Source organism: Podarcis tiliguerta, assembly GCF_965153285.1.
Source record: "Podarcis tiliguerta genome assembly, chromosome: 3".
In the NCBI taxonomy this organism is placed as follows: Eukaryota; Metazoa; Chordata; class Lepidosauria; order Squamata; family Lacertidae; genus Podarcis; species Podarcis tiliguerta.
The window spans coordinates 32,027,665-32,042,781 of record NC_139536.1 but is presented as its reverse complement, the minus strand read 5'-3'; the positions used below and the strand labels follow the sequence as shown (position 1 = coordinate 32,042,781).

Here is a 15,117-nt window from a genome sequence, read left to right as displayed (position 1 = left end):
TTTTAAAGTGTGTGTACCCAAATTCAAATGGCTAAAACTCTTCTCTGGCTGCCTCTCTGCAACTTTTTCAAACTCAGATTGCTTCCAGAGGCTACAGCCATCAAGGCAAATTCAGTCTGTTTGTTAAATCCCTCTGCACGTATCATGTTTCATTTATTTTTTGAGGAAAGAAAAAGTGCAATCCTATACATATCTACCCAGAAGTAAGTCCCACTGAGTTCAATGGGGCTCACTTACAAGTAAGCATGTCCAGGGTTGCATCCTAGCAGGATTCCTTCTATTCTATCTAATACCTGCACACAAAATAGACCACTCAATAAATCATCATAATAAAAATTGAAACTTGTGTTTCAAAGAAGACTTGTTATTTGTATGTCAGCCAGAAGTGCTAATGCACTCATCAGCGCAACTCCTACAAGCCTGAAGATTTTCAGTCCTGATTGCAGGCTTCCAGACCAAAAATGCATTTAGCACTCGGGGGTTATTTACATGGCATTATTTAACTGGGGCTCTGTGCCTAGTTTTATCCTGCGAGGAGCCTCGTTTCAAGGAGAAAGTCACACTTTCTCAGAAGGACAAAAAGCTTTTAAGAAGCCCTTTGTAATCAGTTGGGTTTTGATTTGAAAACAGAGTTATTTGCCCTCCCTCTTTCCCTCCAGATCAGCTGGGAAGAAAAGTAAAGAAATGGCTCTGAGTGGGGCTGAGGCTATGTGGCAAACACTGCTGTTAATTTTGCAGCACAGATCCCACCCTCAGCAGCCTGGTTCATGCCTCAAAGAGCCTTTTCTCTTTGATTTTTTCTGATGGTGGACTGTGATAAAGCAGAAATGGTGCTTTCTCTCCTGCAACGGGGCAGCGTCAAAATGTGGGGATGCCAGGAGGCAAAAATGATGAGCAAGAAGAACTGGGATGCAGGAATAAAGGGAAATGCTTGGAGCATCTATCTGCCAGAGCTCTGAGGATGCACTGCAGGTAGATTTCCACTCTAGAATTAGGAAGGTCCAACATCTGAAGCTCAGCCTCAAAAATGGAATGCCTTGGACTAGCTTTTAGGGCACATATGAAAGATTATGTCTCTTATCATGATGGCCTGTGTCCTTTGTTCCTAGTTAGGGAAAGCGGTGGCAAATTCAACCATCATTATGCCATCTTTAAAACAATGTGTATTTAAGATGCATTTCAGCAAAGCATTGAATCGTAAATTGCTGTAACCTGCTTTGGGACCTGCTGGAGAAGGGTGAGTAATAAACAACAGCAACAGCAACAATTTATTATTCATATGCTGCCCATCTGACTGGGTTGCCCCAGCCATTCTGGGTGGCTTCCAACACATTAAAACACAGCAGGACATCAAACATTAAAAATATAAGAAACAAGCCCTACTTCTAATTTCTTATGGGTTAATATGCTTTGAGCCAAACTATCATAGGACACATTTCTCAGTATGTATCAAATCAATGGTTTGGAGACTTTTTCAGCCTGAAGACCTTCATTCCCACACGCTTGGTGGGTCCAGAGACAAAGGGACTGGAGAAATAGGGCATTTGTTCAGTAAGCTGCAGTCCAGCCACACAAAACCCAGCTATTTCTACACACACATAGCCCTATTCATCCAAGCAAGCAATCGGCACTAACACAGTTCCCAGCCAGGCAAAAAAAGCACATGAGCAATGCGCAGAGCAGGCTACTGAGAGGGTGTAGTCTGGGAAGCCCCAGAGGCTGGGCAGAGAGATTCAGTGTGGTGTGGTGATGAGAGTGTTGGACGAGGGTTCAAATCCCTACCCAGCCACGAAGCAACTCTCAGCCTCACCTATCTCACAGGGTTGTTGCAAGGATATTTGAGAGAGGAGGAGAGCCATGTACACCACCTTGAACTCTTTGGAGGAAAGGTGGGATATCAAGAAGAAGACAGAGAGGCCTTAGGAGCCACAGTGGGCTCCTGGGCCTAGATTTCCCTACCACAGCATTAAAACGAAGCATCTTTTGCCTCTCTGTGCTTGTCACCCCTGTTTTCCCTTCCTCCTTCTTGTCACTTACTTGATGGGTTCTGTGGGGTCTGTCCGCTTTGCCTTCTGCTCTGGAGAAAGTTGTTCCCACTTAAAATGCAGGCTCCAGTCGAACCCTAAATAGGAAGCAAACAGCAGGAACAAAGAGATTAGAGATAATGCTTCCAACTACGGACCCATCGTCGCCAAGCTGCTTTGCATCAATATCATTGCATGAGTTATGTTGATAATCAACAGGGCGGTTAGTCTTATCCAGGAGAGGATTTCACGTCTTCCCATTGCCAGAGAAGAAAAGTCACAGCCTTAATATCCAGTCTATAGATCCTTTTGCCTTAGCTGTCAGGGACTGGACAGAGGAGGAACGGTGGAGACCGCCTCCCCAGCTTGAACCTTCCAGAGAAGAGGAAGACAGTATAGATTTGCAAGAAGGGTTTGCAGGAGGTCACAGCTCAGAGAGAGATGAGGGGCAAATTTGGGAGATAATGGGAGAGGAGGAGGAGGAGGGAAAGGCAGAGCTGGAGCAGCTGGCTGATACATTATCACTAGAAAGCATTCCAGAAGGCGAGCATTGAAAGTAGGAGAGTAAAGGGCTTGGAGACAAATTGCCTCACTGTAAGGTTAGTGGTGCTGTTGACCATTGAGGAGAGAAGGGGGGTGGAGATTACTTGGAGCAACGCCATTATTCCAAGTGGCAGCATTTCTAAGTCTCTCTCTGTGAATATTGAATAAAAGACATTGGTAAAACCTTCCTTGTCTATCTGTTCCTGGCAGCCTACACTGCCCCGTTGCAGGAGAGAAAGCACTTGATTAGCACATCTTTATCTAATGAGAAAGAACTATGAGATCTGTGGTAGCTTACACATTAGAAGTAGCTCACTGGGTGGAGCAGGGCTGCTATGCTCACTTTCTAGCAAGCGAGTTGCTGTTGCTTACAGGGGAAGGATGAGATGACAGGGAGGCTGGTGCAGTGGAAAGGGGGCAGAGCCAATCTGGTGCTCCTACCAGTACGTTGGTGCTATCCTGACCTCCTAGTCACCTCCTTGCCCCCATCCCTATTAGCAGTAGCAACCCACCTGCCGAGAAGCCCACGTACAAATTCCACCTCACCTGGTCGGAAGCTTCTGTCACACACAGCAGTTGGTATATTACTCTTTCTCTCCCCAGCTGTACATCAGCCTCACTTTATTACACACGGACTTTTAAAAGAAGCCTAAATGCAGTGGTGGGTTTCAAGGAGAATTTAACTGATTAGCAATGAAACTGATTTTTCAAAAACCCAGTATGGATTTTGCAAGAAAATCAAAGCTGTCTTGGGTCATAAAGACTCCGTTAAGAACATGAGCTCTGTTGGGTCAGGCCAAAGGCCCATATAGTTCAGCACCTGTTCTCCCAGCAGCCAACCAGATGCCTACTATTAGTAGTACAGTGGTGCCTCGCAAGACGAAAAGAATCCGTTCCGCGGGTCTTTTCGTCTTGCGGTTTTTTCGTCTTGCGAAGCAAGCCCGTTGACGGATTAGCGCTATTAGCGCTATTGACAATTTAAGGGCTAAAAATGGCTTTTTAAGGCTTGGGGGATTAGCGGTTTTGCTGCTAGAATGCTTTTAGCAGCTTAGCGCTTCAGGAAAAGGGGTTTTGGAGCAAAAAAACATTTCAAAATTTTTCGTCATTTTTCGTCTTGCGAAGCAAGCCCATAGGGAAATTCGTCTTGCGAAGCGCCTCTGCAGACGGAAAACCCTTTCGTCTTGCGGGTTTTCCATCTTGCGAGGCATTCGTCTTGCGGGGCACCACTGTAGTAGTAGCAGCAGCAGCTTGTTATCAAAGTCTCCAAAACATATGAAAACATAAACCAAAACGCATTATACCATCAGAATTTCACATAAAACTTCAACGTTCTAACACAAACACTTACAAATATCCCTTTCCGACTGTAGGTTCCCTGCAAGTTGTTTTTCAGAGACATGCTGTCTCTCATTCTGGAGGTGGAATGTGACTAGTAGCCACGGAAAGCTTTCCCCCCTTAGAGAATAACATAAGAATAATTCAACAAGTCTAAATTCTCTTTAAAGACAACCAAGTTGGTGGCTTTCATTACCTCTTGCAGTAGCAAGAAATGCAAGTACATAAATATAACACTTGTACTCCACATTTCACTCAGGACTTGCTGCATTGCAGGGCATTGGACTCAATGACCCTCAGGTTCCGTTCCAACCCTACAATTCTATGTTTCTATACTTCTTATTCCCCTCTAGCGACTTTGCTCATGCACTTGCCTGAACCAGGCACAGCAAGCACGGTACCCCACCTGCCAATATCTCATATGCACCAGTTAGCGTGTTAGTGGCCCCTGGCTTAAACATTGACCTGTGTACAGGTGACTGCAGACTCACCTCCTCTCAGATCTGAAGAAGCTGCCACATAAGCAAAAGTGTCTAAGTTGATGATGTCAATAACTGGACTCACCACGTGCTTTGGGTCCTGATAAGAAAGATGAAAGTACAATAAATATATTTGTGTATTACATTTACGCTGCAAGGGTATTGCATTTCCCAGTCCTGGAAGGCATTAAAAGCTGTACCTGGGAAAATGGGACTTTCCCCGGAATTTGCCGGAAGGCTGTGAAAGGAGGGAAGAGAATACCAACATCCCAACCCAATAAAATGAAGGATCAGATGCAGAAGAACTTTTTTCAGCTCACAGCAGATTGGTTCCATTCTATTAAACTTTTTTTTTTTTTTTTACACTGTGCTTTCAAGATTAGTGCACTTTGTTTCCTCATGAGTATCATAGGATATTGTGGATATTGCACTGGGTAATGTTTGCGATGTTGCAAACAAAGAGCAACACTCTCTCCATCTTTGCCAATTTGAGGGTGGAGCTGTCCTATTCTACAGCAAGTCTGTCACCTCTCCGTCATCACACAAAGAGAGGACAGAAGACTCTGGTACCTAACTGAGCCTTTTTGGAGTATCATTTCAGGGAGGTGGTGCCATTGGAGCCCACTTTCATTCTGAAAGAATGAGAATCATCCAAAACATCCTGACGAAAAAGTCAGAAGTGTTGAAGAAACAAAAGGGGTGGTTGTTTTCACTGCAGAAGGAATTTCTGTTCATAGAGAAATTCCCAGAAGATGCCAGTTTCTTTTAATTAGCTGAAAAGTTTTCTTTCGAATAGAAAAATTGCTATGGGCCTGGTCAGGCACTTCCGGGGGCTAATTCTTATGCTGCTGTAGAGACGCAAGAGCCTCTATGCGTACTTTAGGGTCCCAAATGAGGGGGGGCAGTGATTTGTGTAAAGCAAACAAACACCTGCACTTAGGGGCACAGATTCCATATATCGCCTAGGTAAGACCAGCCCGGGATGTTTTGCCACCTGGGGCAAACCAGACAATGTCCTGCTGTCCTGAAAAGGAGCAAGCAGTGTGTGTTTGTGTTTGTGTGTGTGTGTAAGTGGTAGAAGCTGACAAGTGCAGGAGGTAGAGAGCCGTGTGCTCCTTGGAGGCTGGGTCTGCCACCTGAGGCGACTTCCTTACTGTGCCTAATGGCCCTGGTATTATGAGGCTGTTCTGGCATTATGAGCAGAAGGCCTTGGCTCATCATCTGTGCCTTTAAGGGATTCCTTCCCACCAGCATTACTGGAGAGGGGCAGGATCTAGCCAAGTGGAAGAGGCTCCCAGTATGCTCCGATAAAGTCCATTGGAAAGGCAACAAGAAAGGAAAGCAGCGAGGAGGTAAAATACGTGAAGAAACTTCTTATGTCTTTTCTGAGTGCTGGGGCACCACCTCCCATGTCAATCAACTTCTCCTAAATCCATTGTTGAGCAGTTCCTTTGTACAGGAAGAGAAGCTTTTATTTTTATTGCAAGGGGAGTTGCAAATATTTGGTCGAATAATTTAACACCTCTAAGCAAACTCACCCCTTTGAAACCTGCTTCCTTAATATTTTTCTGCTGACTGTCAGTAGACAAACCGAAGGAAAGCAGCTGAAGAATATGCAGCCCATAAAGTCAGCAACGGGGAAAGGCAAAATCACAGCTGAAGTTAAATGCACTCAATGGGACTTACTTCTGAGTTAGAAAAGCTTAAGGTAAAGGTAAAGGTACCCCTGCCCATACTGGCCAGTCGTGTCCAACTCTAGGGTTGTGCGCCCATCTCACTTAAGAGGCCGGAGGCCAGCGCTGTCCGCAGACACTTCTGGGTCACGTGGCCAGCGTGACAAAGCTGCTCTGGCGAGCCAGCACCAGCGCAGCACACGGAAACGCCGTTTACCTTCCCGCTATAAAGCGGTACCCATTTATCTACTTGCACTTAGGGGTGCTTTCGAACTGCTAGGTGGGCAGGAGCTGGGACCGAAAGACGGGAGCTCACCCCGCCGCGGGGATTCGAACCGTCGACCATGCGATCGGCAAGTCCTAGGCGCTGAGGTTTTGCCCACAGCGCCACCCGCGTCCCCCTAGAAAAGCTTAGAATGGCACTAATCTCTCCTCATTCCCACTCCTGGCAATTGCTGTGTTTTTTCCAGTTGTGAGAAAAGAGTTTGAAAGAATTAGATTTGTCTGTTATGTTTAAATAACACCCGGGCAACTGTGTGGCTAACATACACCATAAGACAAAGAAATGCAATTATTTTCCTTTTCTTTTATCTTTTAAAATCACATTAAAACCATAAATAAACTACAAAGCAAAGAAGTCAGGCAACCTCCCCACCCCACAAAACCCAATCTAAAATTATCATAAAACTCAGCAGCTAAAAACACAACATAAACGCATGCAATATTTGGTTCTTATTGCTCAATTAATATATAGTCAGCTCTGAATGGCCTTTTCCTTTCTATTTCTTTATTTCTTTTGTTTTGTTTTTTTAAAAATAGCCCAGACTCCAGTTATAGCTCAAAGCTTCAAGCTTTTCTCCCTATGAGACCAAATCCCTTTCCATAGGTATGCAGCTGATCAAACACTGTTGGGAATCAGCTCTTGCAAAAAGGAGCTGGGCGTGAAAATTCTCTTAATTATGCTGTGGTGCACAAATCTGGTAGCCAACAGTGGCCCCTAAAATTGGGTCTGGCACATGGCTTGATGAAGAGAGACAAAAACCTAATTTCCAAGAAGGCTTGAACCCTGGAATGCCTCAATTAAACAGTGCAAACTGAAAGGAAAATAGGAAGCTGCCTTATACAGTGGTACCTCAGGTTACATACGCTTCAGGTTACATACTCCGCTAACCTAGAAATAGTGCTTCAGGTTAAGAACTTTGCTTCAGGTTGAGAACAGAAATTGTGCTCCGGCGACGTAGCAGCAGTAGGAGGCCCCATTAGCTAAAGTGGTGCTTCAGGTTAAGAACAGTTTCAAGTTAAGTACAGACCTCCAGAACGAATTAAGTACTTAACCCGAGGTACCACTGTACTACCGACTGGCCCATTTAGTTTAGCATCAGGTATTCTGGCTGACAATTACTCTCCAGGATCTCAGAAATAGGTCTTCACCTTTACCTTCTACTACTACCAGTATTATGGGATGCCTGGGGTTTAACCTAGAATCTAGGTTAACCTAGAGTCTCACCACTCTATTCTGATACTCACTTGGGATTAAAAAACAGCAAGATCAGAGAGGAAGGCATTGAATTTATTCCCAAACTGGACTGTGGGCCACCGGTGGCCCATGAGCTTCATTGGGTGAGCCACAGCATGGCTGTGGATCTGTGGTTGACGATGGGAGATGGCACATCCATAGCATGAAACACCCATATTCATTTTAAATTGTATTCCTATTTCTTTTTTGTTTCTTATATTCTATCCTATTGCATTTACAGTTTGAATTCTATGGAACTGCAATGGCTAAGATAGAAAAGTCATTAAGTGGTTGACCAGCAAGTCCTCAGTAATTTTCAAGTAGTTCTTGGAGGGGGATGTTTGGGAACAACTGAAATATTATGCTTAATACGTAAGACTGAAATGATCTTGAATGTCTATAATATCTACTCTCTGAGCATTTTGTTGTAATTTATGGGCTCTGCTGTGGTGGTGGTAGAATCATGGGGCTAAAATAGATGCAAAGATTATATAGATCACATAAGAAGGCAGCAAATAGCTTCAGCCTGAGGCTGGAAGTGCCTTATGTTTTCTTCATAAACTCTCCCCACCCCCAGTATAAAACTAACCTACAGCTAACCCACACAATCTTTTAAAGTTTAAATAACTCTAATTACCATAAAAAAGTTATTCTCTTAAAATTAATTCCCCTACAGCAGGAGTTATTCTCCTACAACTATATTTATTCTCTGACAATTAATTCGAATAATTTTAACATATATTAGAAGATAAGGTTGAGTCTTTATAGCAAGCCCATTATAGCAGGAATAAAAGATAACCGAAGAAAGTATAATCAAGGAAGGAAGGAAATAAATCCAAAATGGGTTGTGAAAGATATCTTCTACTACCAGTGTTGTATAAAAAGCGCAGAGGAAGAGAGGAATAGTATATATATTTTATTCCAAATCTTGGCTCGAGCCGATAGCAATGTTTACGGGCAACTTTTACTGTGGGATCTGGGATGTTCAGGTAAAAGCTTCCCAGTTGGTGTTCGGGTAAGAATTATTGGATGTGTAGAGACAGTACCGACTCTCCTGAATCACTTATATATTTTAAAAAACCAGCCCTCTCTGTCAATACCCTGGAGAAGTCAAAGGCAGAGTGGTACTTGGTACTCAAACGGCTTGGCTGCCGAACAAATCGGTTCCCGAACGCCACAAACCCGTAAGTGTTCTGGTTTGCGAACATTTTTCAGATGCCGGACGTCCGACTCCCGGAACGGATTTAGTTTGAGAACCAAGGTAGCACTGTATTCTCATCCTTCCTCTCCTGCATATATACAGAGCCTGATCCATACAGAAGAGAGAGTCCCACCAAGAGAGGCCAGGAATTCATCCTTGGACCTCTTCCATGCAAGTCAGGGCCGTCTTACCCATAGGCGGTAGGGGTGCAGGGCACCCGGTCGCCAGGCTCTCAGGGGCGCCAGGCCGAGAGTCCAGGGCTCGAGAGTTGAGTCTGGGGAAGAGCCCGCCCGTCGGCTGGAGTGCCACAGTGGGCTCTTTCTCTCTGTGCCGCGAGTTCAGGGGTGACCAAGCCAGCGAGACACTGAGGCGGCCGGCCGGCTCTGCCCTCCTGCATGCCTGGGACTGGGCAACCGGGGGGGCACTGGGCGTATCTTTGCACCCCGGTGTCACATATGCTTAAGACAGCCCTGCACGGAGTCACAACCCTTCCACTGCACCACTGGTATGTTAATGATATTCATGGAATGGGCCAGTATACCGTATTTTTCGCTCTATAAGACACACCAGACCACAAGACGCACCTAGTTTTTGGAGGAGGAAAACAAGAGAAAAAAAATTCTGAATCTCAGAAGCCAGAACTGCAAGAGGGATCGCTGCACAGTGAAAGCAGCAATGGCTTCTGGGATAGCTGCGCAGCCTGCATTCCCTCCATAAGACGCACACACATTTCTCCTTACTTTTTAGGAGGGAAAAAAGTGAGTCTTATAGAGCAAAAAATATGGTATATAACAGATATATTTAATGATGCATATGGAGAAGGGCTGTAGCTCAGTGGCAGTGCATCCTCTTTGAATGAAGACGGTCCCAGGTTCAATCTTAGGCAACCCCAGGTAGGGACTGGGAAGACTCCCTGTCTGATGCCATGGAGAGTTGCTGCCAGTCAGAGCTAGACAGGCTAATAGTCTGACTTGGGGTAAAGCAGCTCCTTATGTTCTCTGCTGCTCAGTCTGTCGCTTTGATATCCTGCAAGAAACCAACAGCAACTAATGTGCTTGAGGTTCTCTCCAAGGAGAGAGGTTGGAGGGGATGGACGTTCAAGTCCTACACAGATAAAGACTTCCCAATCTATATAGATCTGGCCTCACATTTCTTGAAATCCATTCAACTGCCACTTCAGCCATCGCCCAGCTTGAACTTCCATCTCCTCCAACCTCTCTCCTTGGAGAGAGCCTCAGGCACATTAGTTGCTGCTGGTTCCTTGCAGGATATCAAAGTCACAGACTGAGGAGCAGCAATCGCCTCCAGAGAAAAGGTGCACAAGAAGTTGTTCCGCTGTGAAGGAAAGGGAGGCACAACTAACCTCCTTGATTCTCTCTTGCAACGTTACCTGGTTCTAATCTACCAACAAAAAGGCCCCCAAATGCTCAAGTATTATCTAGCTTTACAGGCTTGTGATTGCGCCAGATAATAGTCATCAATGCTGGAGCAACAATATTCAGATAGCTGATGGCAGAGAAGAGGAAGTAATGAAGAAAGAAGAGGTCACTTAGCATCCTTCCTTCAAGCTGGATTCATGCAAAACTATATAGCTTCATGTTCCACCCCCCACCATCTCTCTTCAAACAGGAAAAACAGGAGTGGTGTGTGTGTGTGTGTGTGTGTGTGTTGGATAGTGGAACATCGCCATCCATTGGCTCATTACCATGACATTAACAAAAGCCTGTTTTCAGGTGATGAAGATTGATTCCTTCTGTAAAAACGCCTTGGGCCTTGTAATTACATTTTAGGGGAAAGTTATTTGGCTAAAACAAATTGGTAGTGGTAGACACATCAGCTCTCCAAGTAAAAACAAGACAGCATGCAGAGGCACAAATCCGTACCTGCGCTAAACAAAGTGGAATTCCCCTGCAAGCTAACACTTCTGCTTTGTAATGCTCTCCCAGTTACAGATAATGGACATCCCCCTTATCTGACACAAATTCATTTAGTCAAAGCCGCTCATTTCCACAAACAAATGTGCTCCCAAGTGCTGCTTCTGCCTCTATGCATTTCTGGGTGGTTATTTTGAGCCCTCTTGGGCTGAGGGACTTGAGTCCTGACATCCGCCCCTAGCTGCCCCCTCCAGCACCAGAAGTATCTGTCAAGAGGGACTGAGGCCTCTCCTTCCATACATCAGGTGGATGGTGGCTCCTTTATTAATGGCTGAGAGGCCAAGAGAGACGCTGGGGAAGGGGATAACATTGACACCTTTCCTGAGGTCTCCTGTGTTCCCATTGCTGCTGCCGAATTGCATAAAATAAGGTCTCTGTAGAAGTGGAGTGCTGAGACACAGCCATGGGAGAAAGTTGTTTCAGTTCATCATGATTCTCGCTTCCCCAAACAATACGTTTAGGGAAGCTTTTAATATTTGATTAATTATTGTATTTTAATATTTTGTCGGAAGCTGCCCAGAGTGGCTGGGGAAACCCAGCCATATGGGCAGGGTATAAATTATAAATAATAATAATAATAAAATAATTGCTATATGCAATCCAAAACAAATCTATCCTGCAAAATTTGCAGGGTTCTGAATGTTGTGGTGTACTTCTCCATCTGAAAAAGGTGTATGTTAGGTGAAAGTGTGCTTAAAAATGCAAATATTAGCAATAAAATGCATTGTATTAGGGGGAAATGTGTATATTAGGAAAAATTGCGTGCAAAAATGTGTGTATGTGCATTCAAAAGACTGGCAAGCTTTTGTGAGGAACTTTTTTTTTTTTAAGAGCAAACTGAAGTGAAATGTGGAAAGAAACCAAAAGTGACGGATTTTGTAGTGGTTAGAGTAGGGCCTGAATGACCAGGGTTCGATTCTCCACTTCATCCAGAAGCTCACTGGCTGACCTCGGGCCAGTCACTCTCTCTCTCTCAGTCTAACCTACCTCACAGGGTTGTTGCGAGAATGGGATGAGGAGGGGGGTAACCATTCATGCCCCTTTGACCTCCTTGGATGGAAAAGTGGGATATAAGTGCAACGAATGAGTAAATGAATGAATACTGGCACCCCACTGAAGAGGACCCCCTTCTACCAGGTCCTAAACGGAGACTGCAAGCTTCTCCCGTACGGGATTCAGCTCCACGAACAGCAGAGCTCTATGCAGATGCAGCCAGGCAACGGAAGCATCAACAAAACCTCAAGGAGACCCTGTCACCTCATGTATCCATCAGAGAAATATGTATCTGTCATGTGTACTTTGCCCGAGAGACACTTTTCTTTTAAAGTGTCTTTGGGGTTTGATGCCCAGCGTTAATTTACTATTCCATTACACCCTCCCCTGCTTACACACACAAAGACACGAGTACACTTTGCTTCTTGGACGCTTGCCATGCGTTAGAAATCTGGCTAAACAGATGTTTTGCTGAATGAAAAATGGAAAGTGACATGATGCAGGTTGCGGGGGGGGGCGGGGGGGCAGTTGCTGATTCAGATGCATTCTGGGTTCTTGATCTCTTTGAAGCGCAGAAGTTTATTAAGCCGAAATGGACTGTTTCCTGCAAGCCACAAATTAAGAGAAGACCATTAATCTTTGGAATGGGAGGAAGAAGAGCGTGGCAGGCAAAAATGAGTCGCCTTTCCAGCACCAGGCTGAAGGTGGCAGCATTAACATTTAATACAGTTGAACAAACATGGTTTGACACTGGCAAAAAAAGGGGGGGTGTAATTTTCGCTTGGAAGTAAGATAGCGCAGGTGTGAGACTTCCCCACCTTTAAGGTAGGAAATGTGGGTGTAGGAAAAGAAAAGAAACATCTATTTTACATGCACACAACCGTTCATCTGTCCCATCAACATTTACTCAACGACCCCAAAAAAGGCAAAGTGGAACAAAGTAGTTTTGAAAGGCTACAAATGTACATCTAAGGCATATGGCCTCTTGATCTCCTTACACGATGGTCCCTCTGTTTATCCCATCCAGTCCACACTGGAAATGAAATTAAAGCGCTCAGCATCTCAAATAAAATGAGCTGGGTTGCAAAAGCTATTAACCAAGTGATGTGCTCTTCAGGAAAGAGAGGAATGTACAGTGGTACCTCGGGTTACAGACACCTCGGGTTACAGACGCTTCAGGTTACAGACTCTGCTAACCCAGAAATAGTACCTCGGGTTAAGAACTTTGCTTCAGGATGAGAACAGAAATCGCACGGTGGCAGCAGGAGGCCCCATTAGCCAAAGTGGTGCTTCAGGTTAAGAACAGTTTCAGGTTAAGAACGGACCTCCAGAACGAATTAAGTTCTTAACCCGAGGTACCCCACTCCCACCATCTGGCTGGATGCCACATCATCCTTGGACTGAGACCAGCCCTGATAACAGTGTTATGAGTTTCAAGGGGGCCAAGGCTGCATCTAGTAAGGGTTGGAATCTAGTCGAAGAGGCTGATAAACTGGCCAGGCAAGTTTCTTTGTAAGATAATCGCCACTTAAGCAATCAGTACCTCAAATAAAATGACCTAGGTTGCAATCTGGCTGACTGCCACGTCATCCTAGGACGGAGAACAGCAGGCCAAGCAGTGCTGGGCATATGTGCCATTTGTGTGTGTGAATTGGGCTGATGTTGGAAGCTGGGGACACAGAGACATGTTTGCTCTGTGCTGGACTTGAGGCTCTACACCTAACGAGGAAGCAAGGGGTGGGAAACCTGTGAGCCTCTCCATCCTATGCACAGGTTGTGTATGTGTAAATAAAGTCATATATCCTTAAAGTCTCCACTGGCTTTCATTCCAAGGAAACTGAACCCTGGGGAAGAGTGCTTGAAACTTCTGGAGTCTCTCACTGCTGGGAAATTGGGATAGCGCATAGCAATATAACTGCTGTATGAGAGGCACGCATGCCTGGCTTTTTTTCACTTCACAACCACGCATCAAGCTGACTGGCTGATTTTTTTAAAGGGCTCCGTGTTTGCCTCAGACTCTCTTTCTCTTTGCCTATACGAGTCAGGCATTCTGTGCTCTGGACCTTGAGATTGCTTACTTTTGCACTCACCCTCCCGCAAATCCTGTACCACTTTTTGGGGATGTGTGTGTGGAATCTGTGACACTACAAAGCAGGTTCCTCATTGAAATGCAAGCCGCTAAGAGCACGAGAAACCACTGAGCTGGCCTCTCTTTCAAACATTCATGCAGGCTTCAGTTTTGATTGTGTGGGTTTTGTTCTTTTTTAAAAAAAATGGGAGGGAAATGAAAAGAAAAAGAGAAATTACAAATAAGAGAAGTTAACAGAGGTGACGTTTTGCTTTTATGCTTCATTCAGGCCCCGCCGCTGCCGCTGCCACTGCAACCATGTAATGAAATTCCTACGGCGCTGCTGCATATGGCATCCACATTCATCCATCACATCAGCTCTGAGCATGAGCTACATTCTCCCAATGCTGCAAGGGAAATACAGCTTTGAGCTGCCATCCTGCTGGCTGCGAATCATCAAACATCTCATGCGGGAAAGGCGCCGTCAACCACTCTGATAGAGAGATTCGGAAGAGGGCGAGTGAGCGGGTGGGTGGGTGCAAAAAGGGGAGCGAAGGAGGTTAAAGGGGCCATGTTCAAAACAGAGCCACTTCGCTTGTGCACCATTTCCTAAACACACACCTCAGAAGAAACTTCAGAGGACATCAGTGGGATTTGCTCCCCGGTAAAACATGCTCAGCATCAGGAAATAGGAACTGTGGACGCATAAAGCAGTGCTGACAAAATAATTAATGCCTTGGCGCAAGATGCCATAGGATGAACATTCCTCCTGTGGGGAAGAGGACCAAGTGTTATGTTTGAGCAAGGATGGTACCGGGTTTAAATCACTGATCAGCTTCCTGGATGCCTCTGGAGAAGTCACGAGTTTACTGCACAGGACTGCTGGGTGATGTTTAAAAACACATAGTTTTGCTTCATATACTAGAACATGCTGCAAAAATTATACTAAGTAATAGATAGATTGAAACTAACAAATGGGAGGTATTCTGAAGGGTGGAAGACCCTGAAAAGGAAATACTTTTCATGATAACTTATTTACTGTACTTGCCATATTTACACGAATGTCACACACACTTTTTTGGCCAAATCGTTGTGAAAATTAGAACGCGCATTAGATTTGATGGCGCATTAGATTCGATTGCAAGCTTGAGAAACACTGCTGACGTAGCAAATACTTTTTTTTGGTTGCAGGGTTTTGAAAATTGAGGTGTGCTTTAGATTTGATGTTGATTAGATATGCGTAAATACAGTAATCTTTGAATGCCTGCTTTTATTGGTTTGGATATACTTGGGTGAAGGAAGCAACATTTCACAATGTGCTACTACAGCAGGGGTGGAAAACGTGTGTCCT

At 44.9% G+C, this 15,117-nt stretch overlaps 1 protein-coding gene across 1 annotated transcript in view; it reads right to left on the bottom strand.

The window, feature by feature from the left end:
• Positions 1-15,117, bottom strand: part of GALNT14 (polypeptide N-acetylgalactosaminyltransferase 14) — a gene marked incomplete at its 5' end in the record, with an annotated part of 215,934 nt that overhangs the window by 24,263 nt on the left and 176,554 nt on the right. The window contains 2 exons of the mRNA XM_083432329.1: positions 2,038-2,122; positions 4,394-4,481. Coding sequence (XP_083288455.1) covers positions 2,038-2,122; positions 4,394-4,481 — 173 coding nt within the window. The remainder of the gene's footprint in view (positions 1-2,037; positions 2,123-4,393; positions 4,482-15,117) is intronic.